This window comes from Halichoerus grypus, chromosome 8, assembly GCF_964656455.1.
Source record: "Halichoerus grypus chromosome 8, mHalGry1.hap1.1, whole genome shotgun sequence".
NCBI classification, from domain to species: domain Eukaryota; kingdom Metazoa; phylum Chordata; class Mammalia; order Carnivora; family Phocidae; genus Halichoerus; species Halichoerus grypus.
Window position 1 is genome coordinate 34232311 of NC_135719.1, and position 20160 is coordinate 34252470.

At 42.6% G+C, this 20160-nt stretch overlaps 1 protein-coding gene across 1 annotated transcript in view; it reads right to left on the minus strand.

The window, feature by feature from the left end:
* OCA2 (OCA2 melanosomal transmembrane protein) overlaps positions 1-20160 on the minus strand; it is a 516129-nt gene that overhangs the window by 182466 nt on the left and 313503 nt on the right. The window contains exons 20-22 of the mRNA XM_078078703.1: positions 18246-18305; positions 17547-17651; positions 440-533 (exon numbers count right to left, since the gene is read on the minus strand). Coding sequence (XP_077934829.1) covers positions 440-533; positions 17547-17651; positions 18246-18305 — 259 coding nt within the window. The remainder of the gene's footprint in view (positions 1-439; positions 534-17546; positions 17652-18245; positions 18306-20160) is intronic.

Below are 20160 nucleotides of genomic sequence, written 5' to 3' on the forward strand. Positions count from 1 at the left end.
AAGAAAAAAATTTAATCTTTCTTCTTACTCTTAGGTTAGGGTCTCTAGTTCTTTGTTTACCCATTCATCACTTCCCAACCCCTTATGGAGGGAATAAAAACTACAGCTGAGGATGGCTTCTGATTCGAAATCTGTTTCCAAACATAAGCCACATCTGTGGGTACAGTGTGGGTGTAGTGTGGGAGCACATTCACTTTGAGATGTCAGTAATGATCGTCCCCAGACTGTGGTCTTGGGATGTCAGGGGATGTTCTGCAGAGGGGGCAAGGGCCAGGCTTCACTTCTAGAATTGCTTCAGTCAAAGCTGAAGGTGGGTTTCTACTCAGGAAATCATCCAAACTCTCCTTAATTTACCTTCAATTAGGCATGTATAAACCATCAGTTTGGGGTCACTACAGTGTCAGTGGCCCCTTCCCTGCATGCATCAGCACCCCCTTACCTCCCAGGCAGGCACCAAGGGCCAGGGCATACATGAGTGGTGGTGCAGGCAGGCTGACCTCGGGGTCTTGGCTGAGGTTCAGGAGCACAGGAATCTGTAGAGGAAAAGAGCACTAAAATCACATCCATGGAAACCCAGAGGAGCTTCCCATACTGTAACTGATTTGCAAGATCCAAAGCACTTTTTCAGTAAAATCCTGTAGAACCTCCTGCAGTGGCTGGGACCATAACCATAACCATCTAGCCAGCATTTCTTAGCCCTGCAGTGCACCAAGTCCTATCCTAACTCCATGCACATACCATTTTATCTAATCCTCAAACATCCCTCAGGTGTATTTGTTATTCCTTCAATCAATAGATGAGGAAATCAAGGCATGGAGAGACACATATCTTATAAGTGACCAAACTGGAACCTGAACACAGTTCTCTGATTCCAAACTGCAAAATGGCAAACCTGTGCTAAACCACTTCTCACCACTGCCCTCTGTGCAGTCTTCCCGACCCTGCTGATGTTCTTATGATAACAGGTATCGATTCAATAACTAGAAAGTAGTGTTTTCTAGTAAGTCATGCTAGCATCCAGTGTATCTTTCTGACAGAGATGAATTTTACATTATTGTTATAAAAAAAATGTAGCAGTTGTGAAGCTTCTGTAAGAAATTTGTGTTCCAAAAGCATATCCCCTTGTGGCTCATGTTGCTAATGGAGGAGAATGTAGCCAGAGGGAGGATATAGCCATGAGGCCTGCTTCCAGCTGGCTTGGGGGGAATGTTGGTCTATATTGTCACTGCTGGGCACCTCAGGGCAGCCCACAAGATGTTAAGGAGGGACCCTTGAATCTGCTGCCTCAGGGAAGTTGCCTTGTGTGAACATCTCTAAAGAGCAGGGGGGGGGGGGCTCCAATGGTAATCCCTTCAGAAAGGATTTCCCAAAGTCACAAGAAGAAAGCTGAAACCAATGGGAAGATATGTGACATGTGATTTCATTTGCTGTAGAGAATCAGGGGACAGCAGAACAATGCTTTTCTGGAGAGCAGGTCACTTGATATCATAAAAAGTAATGCCTCGTTGTTTATCTAGGAAGATTGGATTACTCCCTAGTTCTTTATCCCTGCAGTAGGACTCTACATGCATGCCTCTGTGGTGGCCCCCAGTGGGGCAGAAAGATCCATTCCCCCACCCCACTGACATTGGGCTTAGCCAGTGACTTGCTTTGACCAATGAAAGGTAGGTGGACTAGAAAGAAGCATCCTATGTTACTGCAAGACTCTCTGGAGCTTCAGGTTCAGCCATAAGAAGGGTATGCCCTAGGAAATACTGCAGCCCTATGGGGTCCCCAGAGGGAGGACATGCTGAGGGGGCCCCAGCAGCCCCAGCAGAGACTGACCAGCAGGCTGCAGCCAACCTGCAGACCTATGCACCTACTGCACACACTCCTCTCTACCAGCCTACTGCACATGTTGCTCGGCCAGCCCTGCATACAGTCCTCCAGAGTTGCCTTGTAAGGTCTGACAAAGAGCCCTTACTATTTGTTGGGTCATAGGAGCATTTTAAAAAGCTCACTTTTTCATTTTTGGCAGCCCCAATTATTAACTGGAAGAAACAGAAACTCCTGGCACAGGAGCCCCTGAGCAGCCCTCATGGCTTATTTCAATCTTGGCTTTTGTTGTCTCATAATGAACCCAAATGTTGTCACAAAGGCAGTTTCAAACTTGAAGTTTTGGCTCTTTGGGGGAGCAAGAAAAGTGCAGCTTCACACAGCATTGGGCATCTGTCCTCTGGAACCTTCCCTGACTTTCCCAAAGTGGCTGATGTTTTATATCACATCATGCCCAGAACTTACTTCCATTGTTACATTTATTTTTTTAATTTTATTATGTTAATCACCATACATTATCACAATTCTGGACTTCAGCTCTATTACAAAGCTGTCATCATCAACACAGTATGGTACTGGCACAAAAAAAACCCACACAGGTCAATGGAACAGAATAGAGAGCCCAGAAATGGACACTCAACTCTATGGTCAACTAATCTTCAACAAAGCAGGAAAGAATGTCCAATGGAAAAGACAGTCTCTTCAACAAATGGTGTTGGGAAAATTGGACAGCCACATGCAGAAGAATGAAACTGGACCATTTCCTTACACCACACACAAAAATAGACTCCAAATGGTTGAAAGACCTCAATGTGAGACAGGAGTCCATCCAAATCCTAAAGGAGAACACAGGCAGCAACCTCTTCGACCTCAGCTGCAGCAACTTCTTCCTAGAAACATCACCATTGTTACATTTAATACACACCTTACTCCTCTACCAGGGTGGGACCTTATTACCTTGTCCATGTTCCTTTGTGTCTTAAAGCATTCAATAATTATTCATAAATGACCTATTGCTGCAGTACTTGTCTGTTAATGCTATGTGCACATAGCAGTTCCTATAAAAGACAAAATTCCCTGCCCTCACAGAGCTTACATTAGAGTAAGTGGAGAAAGAGAGAAAAAATTAAATAATAAATAAGGATGTCATAGAAGATAGCAGAATAGGAAGCTCCAGAAATCCACCCCTCCACCCAAACAATTATTAAAGACAACAACTATGAAGTAACTGTATAAATTTCCAAGGGCTGCCATAACAAAGTAGCTTGAAACAAGAGAAATACATTGTCTCACAGTTATGAAGTTTGAAATCCTGTTAGTAGGGCCATGTTTTCCCTGACAACTCTCGGGGAAGATCCTTCCTGCCTTTCCTAGCTTCTGGTGGTTGCCAACAATCCTTGCTTACAGGTGCCTTACTCCAGTGACATGGCCAACTTCTCTTTATGTGTCTTCATATGTTCTTCCTTCTTTGCATGCCTGCTTCTGCATCCAAACTCCCCCTTTTTATAAGAATACCAGTCATATTGGATTAGGGCCCATCCTAATGAACTAGTTTTAATTTCAAGATCTCTATAAAGACCCTATTTCCAAATAAGGTCACAATTTCAGGAACCTGGGATTAGGACTTTAACCTATCTTTTGGGGAGATACAATTCAAACCATAACAATACAGGTATACCTTCTTTATTGCACCTTCCTTTATGGTGCTTCACAAATACTGCATTGTTTACAAGTTGAAGGTCTGTGCAACCCTGCATGGAGCAAGTCAATTGGCACGCCATTTCTCCAACAGCATTTGCTCACTTTGGATCTCTGTGTCACATTTTGGTAATTTTCACAATATTTCAAGCTTTTTCATTATGATTACTTTTGTTATAGTGATGGTTTTTGAAAGAAATTAAAAGTGCTACTCCAGTGAACACATAAATGATAAGAAAGTAAAACAGCTTTATTGCTGATATGGAGAAAGTTTTAGTGATCTGGATAGAAGATCAAACCAGCCACAACATTCCCTTAAGCTAAAGTCTAATCCAGAGCAAGGCCCTGACTCTCTTCAATTCTATGAGGGCTGAGGGGTGAGGTAGCTGTAGAAGAAAAGTTTGAAGCTAGCAGAGGTTGGTTCATGAGATTTAAGGAAAGAAGCTGTCTCCATAAAATGAAAGTGCAAGGTGAAGCAGCAAGTGCTGATGTAGAAGCTGCAGCAAGTTATCCAGATCTGACTCAGATAATTAATGAAGGTGAGTACACTAAATAATAGATTTTTATGTAGACAAAACAGCCTTCTATTGGAAGAGGACGCCATCTAGGATTTTTATAGGTAAAGAGGAAAACTCAGTGCCTGGCTTCAAAGCTGCAAAGGATAGGCTGATTCTCTTCCTAGAGGGTAATGCAGCTGATGACTTTAAGTTGAAGCCAATGTTCATTTACTATTCTAAAAATCTGAGGGCCCTTAAGAATTATGTTAAATCTACTCTACCTGTGCTCTAAAAATGGAATAGCAAAGCCTAGGTGACAGCACATTTGTTTACAAAATGGTTTAGTGAATATTTTAAGCCCACTGTTAAGACTTACTGCTCAGAAAAAAAAAAAATTATTTCAAAATATTACTGTTCATGAACAATTCACCTGGTTATCCAAAAGCTCTGATGGAGATGTACAATGAGATTAATATTGTACTCGTGCCTGCTAACACAACATCCATTCTGTAGCCCATGGATCAAGAAATAATTTCAACTTGGGGGCGCCTGGGTGGCTCAGTCATTAAGCGTCTGCCTTCAGCTCAGGTCATGATCCCGGGGTCCTGAGATCAAGCCCAGCATCGGGCTCCTGCTCAGTGGGAAGCCTACTTCTCCCTCTCCAACTCCCCCTGCTCGTGTTCCCTCTCTTGCTATCTCTTTCTCTGTCAAATAAATAAATAAAATCTTTAAAAAAAAAAATTTAAAATTTAAAAAAATAATTTCAACTTTCAAGTCTTATTGTTTAGGAAAAAGTTTTTTTAATATTATAACTGCCATAGTGATTACTCTGATGGTTCTGGGCAAAGTCAATTGGAAACCTTCTGGAAAGGATTCACCATTCTAGATGCCATTAAGAACATTCATGATTCATGGGAAGATGTCCAAATATCAACATGAACAGGAGTTTGGAAGAAGCTGATTCCAGCCCTCATGGAGGACTTTGAGGGGTTCAAGATTTCAGTAGAGGAAGCAACTGCAGATGGGGTGGAAATAGCAAGAGAACTAGAATCAGAAGTGGAGCCTGAAGATGTGACTGAATTGCTGTCATCTCATGACGAAACTTTAACAGATGAGGAGTTGCTTCTTACAGATGAGCAAAGCAAGTGGTTTCCTGAGATGGAATCTACTCCTGGTGAAAAGGTTGTGAAGAGTGTTGAAATGACAACAAAGGACTTAGAATATTACATAAATTTAGCTGATAAAGAGCAGCAGATTTTGAGAGGACTGACTCCAATTTTGAAAGAAGTTCCACTGTGGGTAAAATGCTATCAAAGGGCATCACATGCTACAGGGAAATTGTTCATGAAAGGAAGAGTTCATAGATATGGAAAACTTCATTGTTTTCTTGTTTTAAGAAATTGCCACAGCCACCCCCACCTTCAGCAACTACCACCCTGATGAGTCAGCAACCATCAACATGAAGATAATTCCCTCCACCAGCAAAAAGATTATGGCTCGCTGAAAGCTCAGATGCTGGTTAGCATTTTTAGCAATAAAGTATTTTTAAATTAAATTAATGTATATTGTTTTTAGACATAATGCTATATTACACACTTAATAGGCTACAATATAGTGTAAACATAACTTTATATGCACTAAAAAACAAAAAAATGCATTTGACTCACTGAATTGCAATATTTGCTTTATTGTGTGGTCTAGAATCAAACCCACGATGTCTCGGAGGTATGCCTTTAACTATTCTGGAAACCTGGAGTGTGGACAAACACTTGCAGGAGCCAGGGAAGAGATTAAAAAAGAAGCTATTTAATTTTGGCCTTTCTTATACTGGTTACCATTCTCCATACTCCCAGCCCTGTGGCAGATAGCCACCTTTATGTGCAACTTGGTGCTAGCAAGGTGGACAAAAAGGATCTTGTCCTCCAAAAACTGGGTATGTGTGTTGATTACTGGCCACTGCTTTTGATCCCTGAGGGTCAGCCCAGATGCTGGCCATTGTTTTAATCCCTGAGGGATGAAACAGATCCCAGGAGACTTCATGAAACTATTTGTACCCACCCTTAAGAAATTTTTTTTCAAAATACTGCTTTACTATAGAAATAATAGAAGAGAAACACCAATGGCTGCACACAACAAAAAAAATGCACACTTTGCAAAAAAAAAAAAAATTTGGAAAAATCAGAAATGAATGGCTCTAGCCTTTCAGCAAGCAAGATTTAGCACTCCCTGAGGAATAGGGGAATTAAATCTCCAGGGTTATTACAACATAATACCGAAAATGCCCAGTTTTCAACAACAAAAAAAAATTACAAAACATACAAAGAGATAGGAATGTATGGCTCCTTTGCAGGTGAAAAAATTAAAAATAATTTGACATAAACCATCCCTGAAACCCAGACATTAGAATTATAAGTCAAATATGTTAAATCAACTGTCTTAAATGTGTTTAATGAGCAAAAGGAAACCAGAGACAAACCTTTAGCTAGACTAAGAAAAAAGGAAGACTCAAATAAATAGAAATGGAAAAGGAAACATCACAACTGATACCACAGAATTGCATAGGATCATAAGAGACTACTATAAACAGTTATATGACAACAAGTTAGACAACCGAGAAGGAATGGACGAATTCCTTGAAACACACAACCTGCCAAAACTGAATCACACAAAAAAAGACAATCTGAATAGACCCATTACTAGTAAGGAGATTGAATAAATAATGAAAAGTCTTAAAAAGAAAAAAAACAAAAAAAAGCCCAAGACCAGATAGTTTCACTGGTGAATTCTACTAAACATTTCAAGAATTAATGCCAATCCTTCTCAAAGTCTTCCAAAATATTTGTATTTCCCTGATGGCTAGTGATGCTGAACATTTTTTCATGTGTCTGTTAGCCATTTGTATGCACCAGTTAGAATGGTCAAAATTAACAATATAGGAAACAACAAATGTTGGCGAGGATGTGGAGAAAGGGGAACCCTCTTACACTGTTGGTGGGAATGCAAGATGGTACAGCCACTCTGGAAAACAGTAAGGAGGTTCCTCAAGACGTTAAAAATAGAGCTACCCTATGACCCAGTGATTGCACTCCTAGGTATTTACCCCAAAGATACAGATGTAGTAAAAAGAAGGGGCACATGCACCACAATGTTCATAGCAGCAATGTCCACAATAGCCAAACTGTGGAAGGAGCTGAGATGCCCTTCAACAAATGAATGGATAAAGAAGATGTGGTCCATATATACAATGAAATATTACTCAGCCATCAGAAACGATGAATACCCACCATTTGCACTGACATGGATGGAACTGGAGGGGATTATGCTAAGTGAAATAAGTCAAGCAAAGAAGGAAATTATCATATGGTTTCACTCATATGTTGAACATAAGGAATAGTGTGGAGGACCACAGGGGAAGAGAGGGAAAACTGAATGGGAAGAAATCAGAGAGGGAGACAAAGCATGAGAGACTCTGGACTCTGGAAACCAAACTGAGGGTTACAGAAGAGAGGGGGGTAGGGGGATAGGGTAACCAGGTGATGGGTATTAAGGAGGGCATGTGTGGTGATGAGCACTGAGTGCTATACGCAACTAATGAGTCAGTGAACACTAAACAAAAACTTATGATGTACTATATGCTGGCTAACTGAACATAATAAAAAAATATTGAAAAAATCTTCCAAAATATTGAAAAGGAGAGAACACTTCCAAACTGGTGAATTTTACAAAACATTTAAAACATTTAAGAAATGTTTTAACATTTTAAATTAAAAATATTTAAAGAAAAATTAACACCAATCCTTCTCAAACTATCCCCAAACCTAAAGAGGATGCAATACTTCCTTACTCATTCTATGAAGTCAGCATTACCTTGATACCAAAGCCAGGCAAAGACACTACAAGAAAACTATATACCAATATCCCTTATGAAATCTGGCACCAAAAGCCTGAACTTAAGGAAGTCATTGCCTCTCCAAACATGAGACAAATGGAAAGATGCTAGGACGCAGGCAAAAGAGGACAAGGCCACAGAAGGAGTAGAAACACAGATAACATCATTCAAGAAACAAAAAATAAAATTAAAAAGCAGCAAATGATGACAAAGTTTTCCACAAGAAAACGAGATGAGATGAAGGTTATATAAAAGTGTTATTTTTTAATAAGAATTCTAGATTGATTTAGCACTTTATATGAATGTGTAATTTGATTTAAAGGTAAACATTAAGCAACTAAACAGATCAAAACAAGTAAAATACACAATGTTAGGTGGAATTATGTGCTATGGAGAAAAAATAAGCACAAAGGAGATAAGGGGGGCATCACTTTAGCACTGGGCAATATTTTAAGAAAACTTAATATAAGATGAGGAGGCAAGACCAAGCTCCTAATGATCTGTGCAAAGAGTCTCAGGTAGAAAGAATAGAAAGTACAAAGACCTTAAGGCAGGAGCTTGTTGACATGTCCAAGGAAAGCTAAGAAGGCCAGTGTAGCTGGAGCTAAATGGACAAAGAGAAGAGTGATAGGAAGTGAAATCAGAGGTGATGGTTGCCAGATCGGTAAGGCATGTAGTCACTGCAAGACTCTGAGCTGTGCTGAGGGAAGTGGGATTCCTCAGTGGAGAATGGATGCTTGGGGGTGGAGCAAGAGTGGAAACAGAACAATTTGGAGGTGACTGCAATACACAGGTGGGGAATGTTGGCTAGGATTTAGGGGCAGTGGTAAAGACTATGGAAATTGGCCATATTTAAAAGTTTCAAAGGGCAGCTGGCTGTATGTTATAAGAAAGAGCAAGGGCTCAGGCTGGTTCTAAGATTTGGGGCCCTGAGAAACTGAGAAAATGAAATTTTTCTGGAAATGGGGAAGATTGGGGAAGGATGGAATCAGGATTTGGTTTGGGACATGTTAAGTTTGAGATGCCTCAATGGAGGCATCTCAGTGGAGAGGTGAGGGGGCAACTGGGATATCTGAGCCCCAAAGAAGCCCAGGAGTAGGTGGAATTTAGAGCATGAGCTTGGATGAGACCACTTGCAATGAGTCTAGGGAATGAAGTGGCCAGAACTGAGTCCAGTGTTTGGGAGCTGGAAGGTGAAGAGGGCCTATGGAAGGAGACCAAGGAGGAGTGGCTGCACAGATAAGAGAAGAATCTTGAGGAGCCAGACATGTAAAGGATCCCAAGGAGCAGAGAGGTTGCCTCCACCACGTGCTGCTGACAGGCCAGGTTAGAAGAGAACCAGGAGCATCACTGGATTTATCACAAGGGTGAATACCATGAGGTCTTGCAGTGGGGTCAAGAGGAAAATGAAGAGGGGTTACAGCAAGACAAGGATGGCAAGGATAGATAGTGCTTTCAAAGCGTTTGGTTGTTAAAGGAAGTAGAGGAAAGGGAAGGGAGTCACAGAGATGCATGGCTCACTGAGGGTCTTCATGAGAGAGAGATGGCAGCGTGTTTAGATCTTGATAAGAATGATGTAGTGGAGAGTGAAAAATAAATTATGCAGGAAAGAACTGTGGCTTTGGTGCCAGGTGGAGGGGCTGGCCTCCATTGAGAATAGGAATCCCCTCCCTATAACTGGAAGGAAGGTAGGATGCCCCAGGCAGCCACAATAGTCACTACTTATGTAACCTCCCACATGACTGCTTTTATCTTGTCACAAAGGGGAAGCAAGGTTATCAACTGCTAGGAAGGAAGGGAAGGGCACTGGAGGGTCAGAGATACGAGGTGTGCAGAAGTCGTCAAGAGTCTTGGGAGGATGAGGCCCAGGGAGAAGTTGTGTGGCAGGCAACAGTGACGGAAGTGCTATGGCTGGGGAGCAAGATGGCAAAAACACAGGTGCTTGCTGCTCGGCTCCTCTGTGCATGTGGGGTGGGGAGGCAGGGGACAGGCTCAACCTGGCAACGGGTGGTACTTAGCCAAAGGAAGACTGTGAAGCCAAACAGAGGCAAGGGAGTTGAGGATTAATACACAGAGATAATCTTAATAATAGCCATGACAGATAGGTGTTTAAGGAGGAAAGAGAGTGTAAAGGAGGGCTGGTCAGCTGGAAGGGCTGTTGACTTGGGTCACAAAGTTATCAGCAACAACAACCTCTAGAGCAGGGTCCAGAACTGGGTTAAATTTTCTTTGCGGGTACACAAAGACTTTAAGGGAGCTAAAGCACGTGGGTGGTATAAAGGAAATCAATTTCCAGATCTTCCATACATCATCAAAGTGAGCTGCTTTCAGTCCTAGACAATGGATGTCCTAGACAATGGAGGGCCCATGGAGAGAGACTAAGGAGGAGTGGATCCTGGATCATGGCCCGGTGGATGTTGAAAATCACACAGGTGTTGGGAAAGGCTCTGCTTGGACTGATCCCAGCTGAGCCCCAAGTGATCCCCAACACAGGGAGGAACACAGGTGAGGTTGGACTGCTGCCTACATCAAGGCCCATTGGGATGCCTGCCAGGGCTACACACACTGCCTGGTGTGCCGAACCCGGACACTCTGTGTTCCCCTGAGATTGCTGGTTTGGCTTTGGGTCTGCACAAAACAACTTCTTTTCTTGATATTGCTGAGGGTCATCCTAGGACAGCCATCACCTTACCCCATGAAACGTTACTTGCATCAGCCCAGCACACAGCACTGTACAAGAAGACCAGCTGAGTGCCCACCTCTGGGCTAGTCACTTCAGCTGTCCCCAAGGAATTCTGAAAAAAAAAAGTGGCTAGCTCATACATTTTAAGTTGATATGTAAAATTTGTCATCTTAATTTAAAATAGTTGCCAAGAATGTAATTGCTAGCATATATTGACATTATTAAACAAAAGCATTCCATCATTCTTTTAAATCTATACACTTATATTTAAATACTGTAGTATTAATTCATCTAAAAATACATATAAAGCTCTTTTTCAGATATCTGAGCAGGAGGACACATGTCTTGCTGCCTGACCTCTAACCCCTACAATGGGCATCTGATCCGGGACCCTGGGAAGGATGGCTCCTGACTGAGTGCAGGAGAATTAACAATTAAAGGGAGGCTGGCTAGGCTGTCCCTTATAGGAATGAAAGAGACACGAGGCAGGAGATGCACAGAGAGGGGCTGAGGTGGCCCAGGTAGGCAACAACAGGAAGCAGCAGTGATTCTCAGGGCAAGGGGCTGCTCTGGGGCACAGGGCAATGCCAAAGGGGCAGGCACAGCACTTTTCAGGTGGACAGCTGTCCTAGGACAACCCAGTGTAACCTCACAGTGAGTACCAAGAGGAGAGGCTGTTCTGTGAAAGAGAATGTAAAGTGCAGAAGCCAGCAGGGTCAGTTTTGAAATTTGAATTTATTATCAACATTTGAGAGTTGAGAATTTTTCATAGAAAAATAGTGATACCTGGTTTTTTTTTTTGGAAAAATCAAATAACTTCATACACCAAGCCTACTTCCCTGCAGGGAGAAGATGCATCGCAGCCAGACAGGTATTGCCCTCCCTCTGACCCAGTGCACCCTGCCCTCTCTCTATGCCCACAACCTGCCCTTCCTGCACCTACCACACCTGCTCTCCCTGGGCCCAGCACACCTGCTCTTCCTCTAATCCACCACACCTACCCTCCCTACCACCTGCCTTCCTTAAACCCACCACCACTGGGGTCAGTGTTCACTTATGCCCAACTAGCACTCTTGCTGGTTGTCATTTTGCTGCTGATGCCTGCCAACTGTCCCCAGGTGAGACATTAAATTTGGACACTCAACCTAGAGACTTGTCCCAGCCATCTCTGATAGATGGGAAAGTGCTTGGGCCTGTGAGGAATTACCCACTCCTGGTCAGATTCTTTTTATGTGAGATTTAATATGTGCCCCAGGCAAATACTAAGGACAGCTTGCATCTTCACAGGGGATCCTGAGAGTGGAGAGGGTGGGATTGTAGTTCTGCAGTGGCAGGCATATTGATAATGGTAGGGGAACACCCCTGGATGGAGACTTGGCCCAACCCAGCACATGTGCAGGTGGTCACCCAGCATCTTGTCCAGGTGCAGGTTCTGACTTGGCAGGTCTGGGTAGCCAAGGCATGCATTTGTACATGCCACCCAGACTCCACTCGAGATGGAGGGGCTGCTCATTGTCAATGCAATGCATTCCTTTTCTTCTTCCTGGAACTCCTATCATTGCTCCTATCATTCCATGCTTGGTCTCCTGGGTCTCACCAAATCTCTTATCTTTTTTCATGATTCTGTTCCTTTGTACTTTTGCTCTGTACTTTTAGTTAGCTCTTTCACTTGGCTTCAAACCCACTAACTCAGGCCTAACATTGACTTTTCTTCAATTCATTATTCAACATTTTTTAAAAGTTATGGGTTTTAGTTCCAGAAAGTATTTTTTGTTCAATGCTTAAAACCTCCCTGAGTGTTCTTACAATTTATTGTTTGTTTTCCTATGTCTCTCGGACATGCTGTGATCAACCTTCTCTGAGGCTATTGGTGCCCCAAATGTGTGACTTGTTTTTTTATGGAGTGCCATGGAGCTAGGATCTGGCAGTGTAGAGGTCAGTCCTTGGGTCATGGAAGGTGAAGGACCCTCAGCCTAGGCACTGCAGGGCCCCTCAGAGGCCATTCTCTTTGGGAAGGGGGAAGCCCCTCCCAAAGAAGTCGTGCACTGCCCCAAGGGGCTGACTTCCAACCTGATAGCCTGCCAGTACCACAGTGATCCAACTGCAGGAGCTCCGCCAATCCAATGGGGAAAACAGCATCTCTCTGCTGCTATCGTTTCTGTTTCTCTAACCCAGTGCATTCTCGGCTTGCACCAAGTCCAGACCCACCTTCTCCAGAACCTGAACTGTTAATTGCTACAAATGCTCATGTTATTAAACCCAACTGCAATCTGCTGGACCAGGTTCGACCCTCCACATTATTTTGATCCTGGATGTTTTAAGAAAAGATGAATGAAAACAAAATGAGATTATGTAAATAACAAAAGCAAATGTGAAATGCTTCTGACTTTTAATACCCTGCAAGAGCATTTTTCACTGTCAGGGGTTACAGCAGTCTGCCCTCTGCCCTAGCACCTCCTGCAGGGCAGCTAGCAGGGAGGATACTACAAAGACCTAAAGGAAAAAGGTACATGAGAACAAGCCATGAAAAACTGACTTTCATCAAGCCTGAATGATAATACAGATAATGATGAGGAGCCAAGAAGTCAGAGAAAACCCACAAAATTATGTGCATAAATTACCATCCTTTGAATTCAACATCCAGGACAAGAATAATCACATTTTAACTTGAAAATAGCCTGAGAATTCTTCCTGTTCAAGCAAAAGAGGCTGAAAAGATAAGGTTTAAAGGGAGAAAGGTTGTCAGGGACTTCTCAGTCATTAGCGATGTATTGCAGGTTTCCAATACAGTCTCTAGTACAGTGTACTGGGGAGACCTAAGAAGGTGCCTACAAAAGCAGGTCTGAGCTCATGTGTGGCTCCCACAGCTCCTTATCAACCATAGACAGGAAGGGGAAGGACGGTGAGGCACAGATGTTAATGGAATTACTGTGTATGGAAATATTTGTTAAGGTTGAGAAAGACAAATACCATATGATTTCACTCATAAATGGAATCTAAAACAACAACAACAAATGAATAAACAAACAAAAAGCAGAATCAGACTATAGGTCTGTATTTATAAAATTTATATAATACATTTATAAAATGTATTTATAAAATACAGAGAACAAACTGATGGTTGCCAGAGGGGAGGAGGGTAGGGGGTTGGGCAGAATGGGTGAAAGGGAGTGGGAGATACTGGCTTTCAGTTATGGAATGAATAAATCAAGGAAATAAAAGGCACAGCATAAAGGATACAGTTATGATATAATAATAGGAATGTATTGGGACAGATGGCAGTTACACTTGTGGTGAACACAGCATAATGTGTAAACTTGTCAAATCTCTATGTTTTACACCCGAAACTAATGTAACATTGTGTGTCAACTATACTAAAAAAAAAAAAAAAAAAAGAATACACTCAAAGCTATGAACATTGAGTAATGTATAGAATTGTTGAATCATTATATTGTATAAACTAACATAACACTGTATGTTAACTATACTTCAATTAAAAAAATAAAAATTAAAGGGGCTCCTGAGTGGCTCAGTCAGTTAAGTGTATGACTCTTGATCTAGGCTCAGGTCTTGCCTCTCATGGTCGTAAGTTCGAGCCCCATACTGGGCTCCATGCTGGGTGTGGAGCCTACTTAAAAATTAATTAATTAATTAATTAAAAATTAAAGACAAAACAAAAAGGAAATATTTCCAAACCAATTGATGGAGAACCACCATCCAAAACCCCCAGTGCCTCCCACGGCCTCAGCCCTTTGGGCCCCACTCTGCCCCAAGCAAGTGAGGAATTAACAATGACACACAGAGTTAAGAGGAGAGAGAGGGCTTCAAGCTTCCTGATTCAGAGGCTCCGTGTCTGTTCTGATTGCCCTAAACAATGATGGAATATCAATATTAAATTGACCTAATAATGTTTATAATTGTTTAATAGTATTATATATTATATATATATTATTATATATTATATATATAACAATTATATATATATAATTGTTTAATAGTATTACATTAAAGATTAGCAAAAGTCAAAGTGAAGGGGAGAGCCCAAGGAATAAGGAAAATTTAAAGGAGCAAATCTAATCCCAAAAACCCCTGGGGTGCTCTTCCAAAGCTTGGCTGTGCTCATGTTGTAATTTTCACTGAAGACCCATCCAGCCAAATTAGAGAGATAAGCCCATCTATGATCTAGTTCTTTTGACTCTGGATACTGTGAAATAAGCAAAAATTCAATAGCATGATCCTGCCAGTTAGAATTTAAGTCTTTTGCATTTCCTGAATTATTTGGTGTTCTTCTCTGACCATTGGAAGAAGAGAAATGCCATGAATAAATGTGAATAGTGCTTTCTACCTGCCGCTCTCAGCCCACGGTTAACAGTATGCCTACTGGAGGAATGCCCCCCCAACCTAAAGACACACTCCGGAGAGAAGACACCACCCAGGAAGAGATGGGCTTTGTTTTGTCTCTCCAACTCACTGCCTTGGAATGGAATCATGCTCATAATTTTCTAAAGAAACTGAGTAGATGCCTCACAACCTTGTCAGGCACAGCCTTGGTCTCCCTGCCAGCACGTCTGCCAGCATTCCTAGTCATTGGAAATGCTGAATGCATCGTCAGCTTTCTGACCCTTTTTAATGAAGTTTCCACACATGTTAAAATCTCCACAGACATGTGTCATGTTGACATGAAGGATGACTTTGGCCAGAGCGTGTTCTCACCGCAGAATGAGGCTGGGCTGAAACAGGGTGTCCTCTGCACACTGGGCAGCAGGGACCTGGCTTGCAGCTCCAGTGTGTTCACTGCGTATCTGATGGCCACAGGCAGGCAAACCTATCTCTACCCCTGTATTGACCCGACAGTATTTCCACAAAATTTTCTTGGGTCTTCTTGTTCAGCCCCCAGGAAAATAGCAAAGCTGAGAACATGGGAATGTCACCATCATAAAATTCCACCCACCAGCTAGACCTCTTAGGGTTCTCCAGACTAAGGTGGCTTCAGATCTGTTTGGGCCCTCCAGACTAAGGTGAAAACCTGGGTGGCTCTCCATGTTCTCCTCTGATGCAGCCACTGTGGACACCACCTGCGAACCTGCTGAGTCACAGAACGGATTTGGCAGTTTTAGAAAGCTGCCTGCCAATTTATGCAATAGCTGTATCCTTGGTCTCTCAGCATTTGGTGCTGTCCATGTTGACTCACAAAGCCAAGATCTTTCCCTTGGTCCCTTCCATAGTGGACCATCAAAGGAATGGATATGCCCCAGATTCATGGGGGTAGTCCTCTCAGTACAGGGAAGGATGGACATGATCCTGGAGGTTAAGGGATGGAACAGAGGGTGTCACGTTGATCTATGTTTTATTTCTTAAAAATAAAACAAACAAGAAAACCCGAGGCAAAAAGAATGAATGTTTGAATTTCCTCATTTTGGGTGGTTAGCATACAGATATTGGTTATACTATCCTCCGTGATTCTCTTGATTTTTTTAATTTAAATTTTAGGTAACAAAATTAATTGTTAAAATGAAAACATTGGAAGTGTCATATATTTAGAAAATGGAGGAGCTTAAATTTCTAACAATAGGTACCCTCTCATCCACTCCCAGAGAGGATCTGGGTCCTGAAACCTAGAAGCTTCCCCAGGAGGCAGGGTGTAGTAGCTTCATAACATGCAGAGCCCCAAGGGCAGATCAGGGTTTGGCAGTGGCCGCACTGTGTGGCCTCATGGGTTCACACACACTGGGTCTTCTGGAGACTACCTCATCTGAGAATGGAAGGCACATACAAGCTGACCTGGCATTTCAGAAGCCCAGGGCCCAGTTGCCTTAGTCCGCTCGAGAAATGCCGCTGCCCTTGGCCTTCTGTGGGTCCACAGCATCACAGCCACAGTTAATGATAGTGCCTGTTGAGCCCAAACCAGGACATTCTACAACATCGGTACAACTTCTCTAACTCAGGACTTCATGATAAAGTAATAACAGCCACAAAATCAGCTCAGAATTACCAAACCCAGACCATGGAAGAATAATAGCTAGGTAACTAGAGAGCCAACCTGCAGACAATCTCAGGCAATGAGTGAGTGACATCGACTGCCAGGTCAGCCTAAGGTCCTGTGGGAGAGAGAAGCACTGCCCTACTCCTCACTGCCAGGTTCTCTGCTCTACTCCCAAGGGTCCCAGGTGATTCCCAATGTGATACAAGGGGATGAATGTCATGGGAGCCCCCTTGCACAGGCTGTTGTGCAGGAGTATAGTTGGGCCCTCAACATCACAAGAACAGAGAAAATTCCCCTGTCCAGAATCCAGTCATGAGGAGTGTTCACACATGCCTAGCACACCTGGAACCTCAGGTGTTCGTGACAGGACCCCAGGTTCCTATATGCAAGCTCCCATTCCTGCCTTTACATTGTCACACCAGGGATTCACAATTCTGCCGTACACCTATCAGTGATGTCAGAAGACACAGCAGAAACGGGGCTCATCATCCTTGTATAAGTAAGGCTTTTAATGTGTATCCCAACCTCAGCTGCAGTCAGGACCACACAGAGAACTCAAAATCCTGCCCCAGCCAAGCACTCGAAGCCACACAGGCCAGTTAGAACAGCTTCTGTATTCATGGGGAATAAAGGATGAATGTCTTCAACCAGCCTGTCTTTGGTATCTTACAATTTTCTTTAAGAAAGAAAAAAATAAACAGATTGTCTTTTCCATGAGGTGTGGCAGCTCTCAGTTGGGCTAACCCTGAAACAACTAATTACTGATGCACTGCCCCCTGCAGCTGCAGGCCCATGGATTCCAGCCTGCAATGTGGACTCAGCACCCCTGGCCCAGCTGGCCCCAAGCTTTGCCATATCTCTCCTCTATAGCTATGAGCGCAGCAAAGGGACAAGGTTCATTCTCTGCTTCCTCTGGTGAGCCCAGATCATGTCCAGGCTGAAAGTCGGGTCCTTATCACATGGAGGAATGGTGCAACTCACCATTGTTGCGGTGAATGGGATGTTGTCAATCAAGGATGATGCAATGGCTGAAACCCAGACCACCAGGATGATGGCAGTTGTGAGGCGCTGATCCTCTGGGACCATCTGGAAAGGAGCAGATAATAGCAGTGCTATGTATCATAGCGGCACTGATAAATCACACACACTGAGGATGGTAGGACATGTGGGACTCACAGGGCTGTCAGTCCCTCCTTTCACATAGGAAAAAACCAAGGCAAACCCAGGTGTGCAAACAGAACCAGCCTGGGCTTTCCTGGCTAATATTGGGAGCCTCAGCTGGGTCTACAAGAAACTGAGGAGAGTGATTCACAGCCACCCCCAAGCCAACCAGCCTCTGGGGAGGGGAGAATGGTAGCCCCATTCTTGGTGGCAGCACACACTGGTTACACAGATCTTATCTCCCTGCAGAGCCCTCGGGCTGTGCATTCACTTACTAACACTGGTGTCTCTATTGCTCTCCTTAGATGGTTTTAACTGAAAGCTAATAGCAAAATTGCAGGCATCTGTAATTATTCTTTGGAAAAAGTCTCGCTTCATCTCTAGGCTACACAGGATAAAAAATATTCCCTGCTGTAATTTTTACATAATTTGTGACCTATTCTTACCAGATTTTTTTTTTTTTTTACAAAATCAAAGTAACAGTGGCTGAAGCACATTCTATTGCAGTATTTAATGTACCTTTATTAGCAACGCAGTCTGTTCTCCAACATATTCTATTAAGTGGAGATGTGCCAGTGCCTAGAAGAAATGGATATATGAAGAGAATCAGTTTAAAACTGAGACTACATGCAATTTTTTTCAAAGAAACATGTCTTTAAAATGAAAACAAGTGAACATAAGGCTGGTCCAGGCTCTCATGTCTTATAAAGGATCAGACTCAAATACACAGTCTATAAATAATTTACTATCAGATAGGCACAGATTCACTGAAAAGAAAGCACAATACCACAGGCAGGAATTTCTCATTGATTTGTGTTACTGTCCACATTAAATTTACATTCGAATGGAATACCATCTCCTTAGGATCGGTGTACAGGAGCACTGTTCAACTGTACATAATGAAATGTCACTCCACATAGAAGGTCTTTCAAGTAAATGCATTTCAAATTTCTTTTTGAAGTTCAACATCACAGTTAGAGTTTTAGAAGAATCAAAGAAAATGCATGGTTTTTAAAACTGTCAAAGAAAGAAAGAAAAGATCTCTTTAACTGCAGCATGTAACTATTTTCTCAGTACTACACAGATTGAGAAAATTGTGTCCAAGGAAAGGTAGGAAAGAAGATTAGATGAAGGAGATGTAAGTGCAAGAGCTATCCTGCTCAGGTGCCGCCTTGGTCCCAGCCAGGGAAGGGATGCTCTGCTGCCACGATGGATCCTGAAAGTAAGCACCAATACAGAACCAAACGTGGGCATGACACAGCTGCCTTGCACCTCTCAAATATGGCCTTTGCACTGTGATGTCACCATGCTGAATGACTATAAATATTGAAAACATCAGCTTGGCCATGTTTAAATATAAGTTTACAACTTCCCTATCCACATGTAGAGCCGTTGGTTAGCCTTCATTTAAAAGCTGTGAAACCCAAATGTTGGGTTTTTTTTTTTTAATCACAATTCTCAATCAAGTTTGCTATTATATCAAGAAAATCATTAGGATAAATCTATTTAGATAACTCTGTTCACAAATCTAGTCAGCAGTGTTGGCATTAGGAATTAAATCATTCTTTATTGTAGGGGCTGTCCTATACATTGTGGGATGTTTACCATCCCTGGCTTCCAGTCCCCAGTGTGACAACCAAAAATGTCTCCAAAAAGTTCCAATGGTGCCACAAAATCAGCCCTGACTGCCTGACAAGAATCACTGATTTATAATAATCCATAAATAAATAAAATTTTTAATTTGCAAAACACAATTAAATGTAGTCACACCTTTTATTTCACTCTATACTATTGATTGAAAGACATGTATCATATGATCTCACTGATATGAGGAATTCTCTTTTTTCTCCCCCTTTCTTTCCCTTCTTTTTTTATTGTTATGTTAATCACCATACATTACATCATTAGTTTTTGATGTAGTGTTCCATGATTCATTGTTTGTGCATAACACCCAGTGCTCCATGCAGAACGTGCCCTCTTTAATACCCATCACCAGGCTAACCCATCCTCCCAACCCCCTCCCCTCTAGAACCCTCAGTTTGTTTTTCAGAGTCCACCATCTCTCATGGTTCGTCTCCCCCTCCGATTTCCCCCCCTTCATTCTTCCCCTCCTACTATTGTCTTCTTCTTCTTTTTCTTTTTTTTCTTAACATATATTGCATTATTTGTTTCAGAGGTACAGATCTGTGATTCAACAGCCTTGCACAATTCACAGCGCTCACCATAGCACATACCCTCCCCAATGTCTATCACCCAGCCACCCCATCCCTCCCACCCCACCCCCCACTCCAGCAACCCTCAGGGAGGGATGGGGTGGCTGGGTGATAGACATTGGGGAGGGTATGTGCTATGGTGAGCGCTGTGAATTGTGTAAGACTGATGAATCACAGACCTGTACCTCTGAAAAAAATAATGCATTATATGTTAAAAAAAA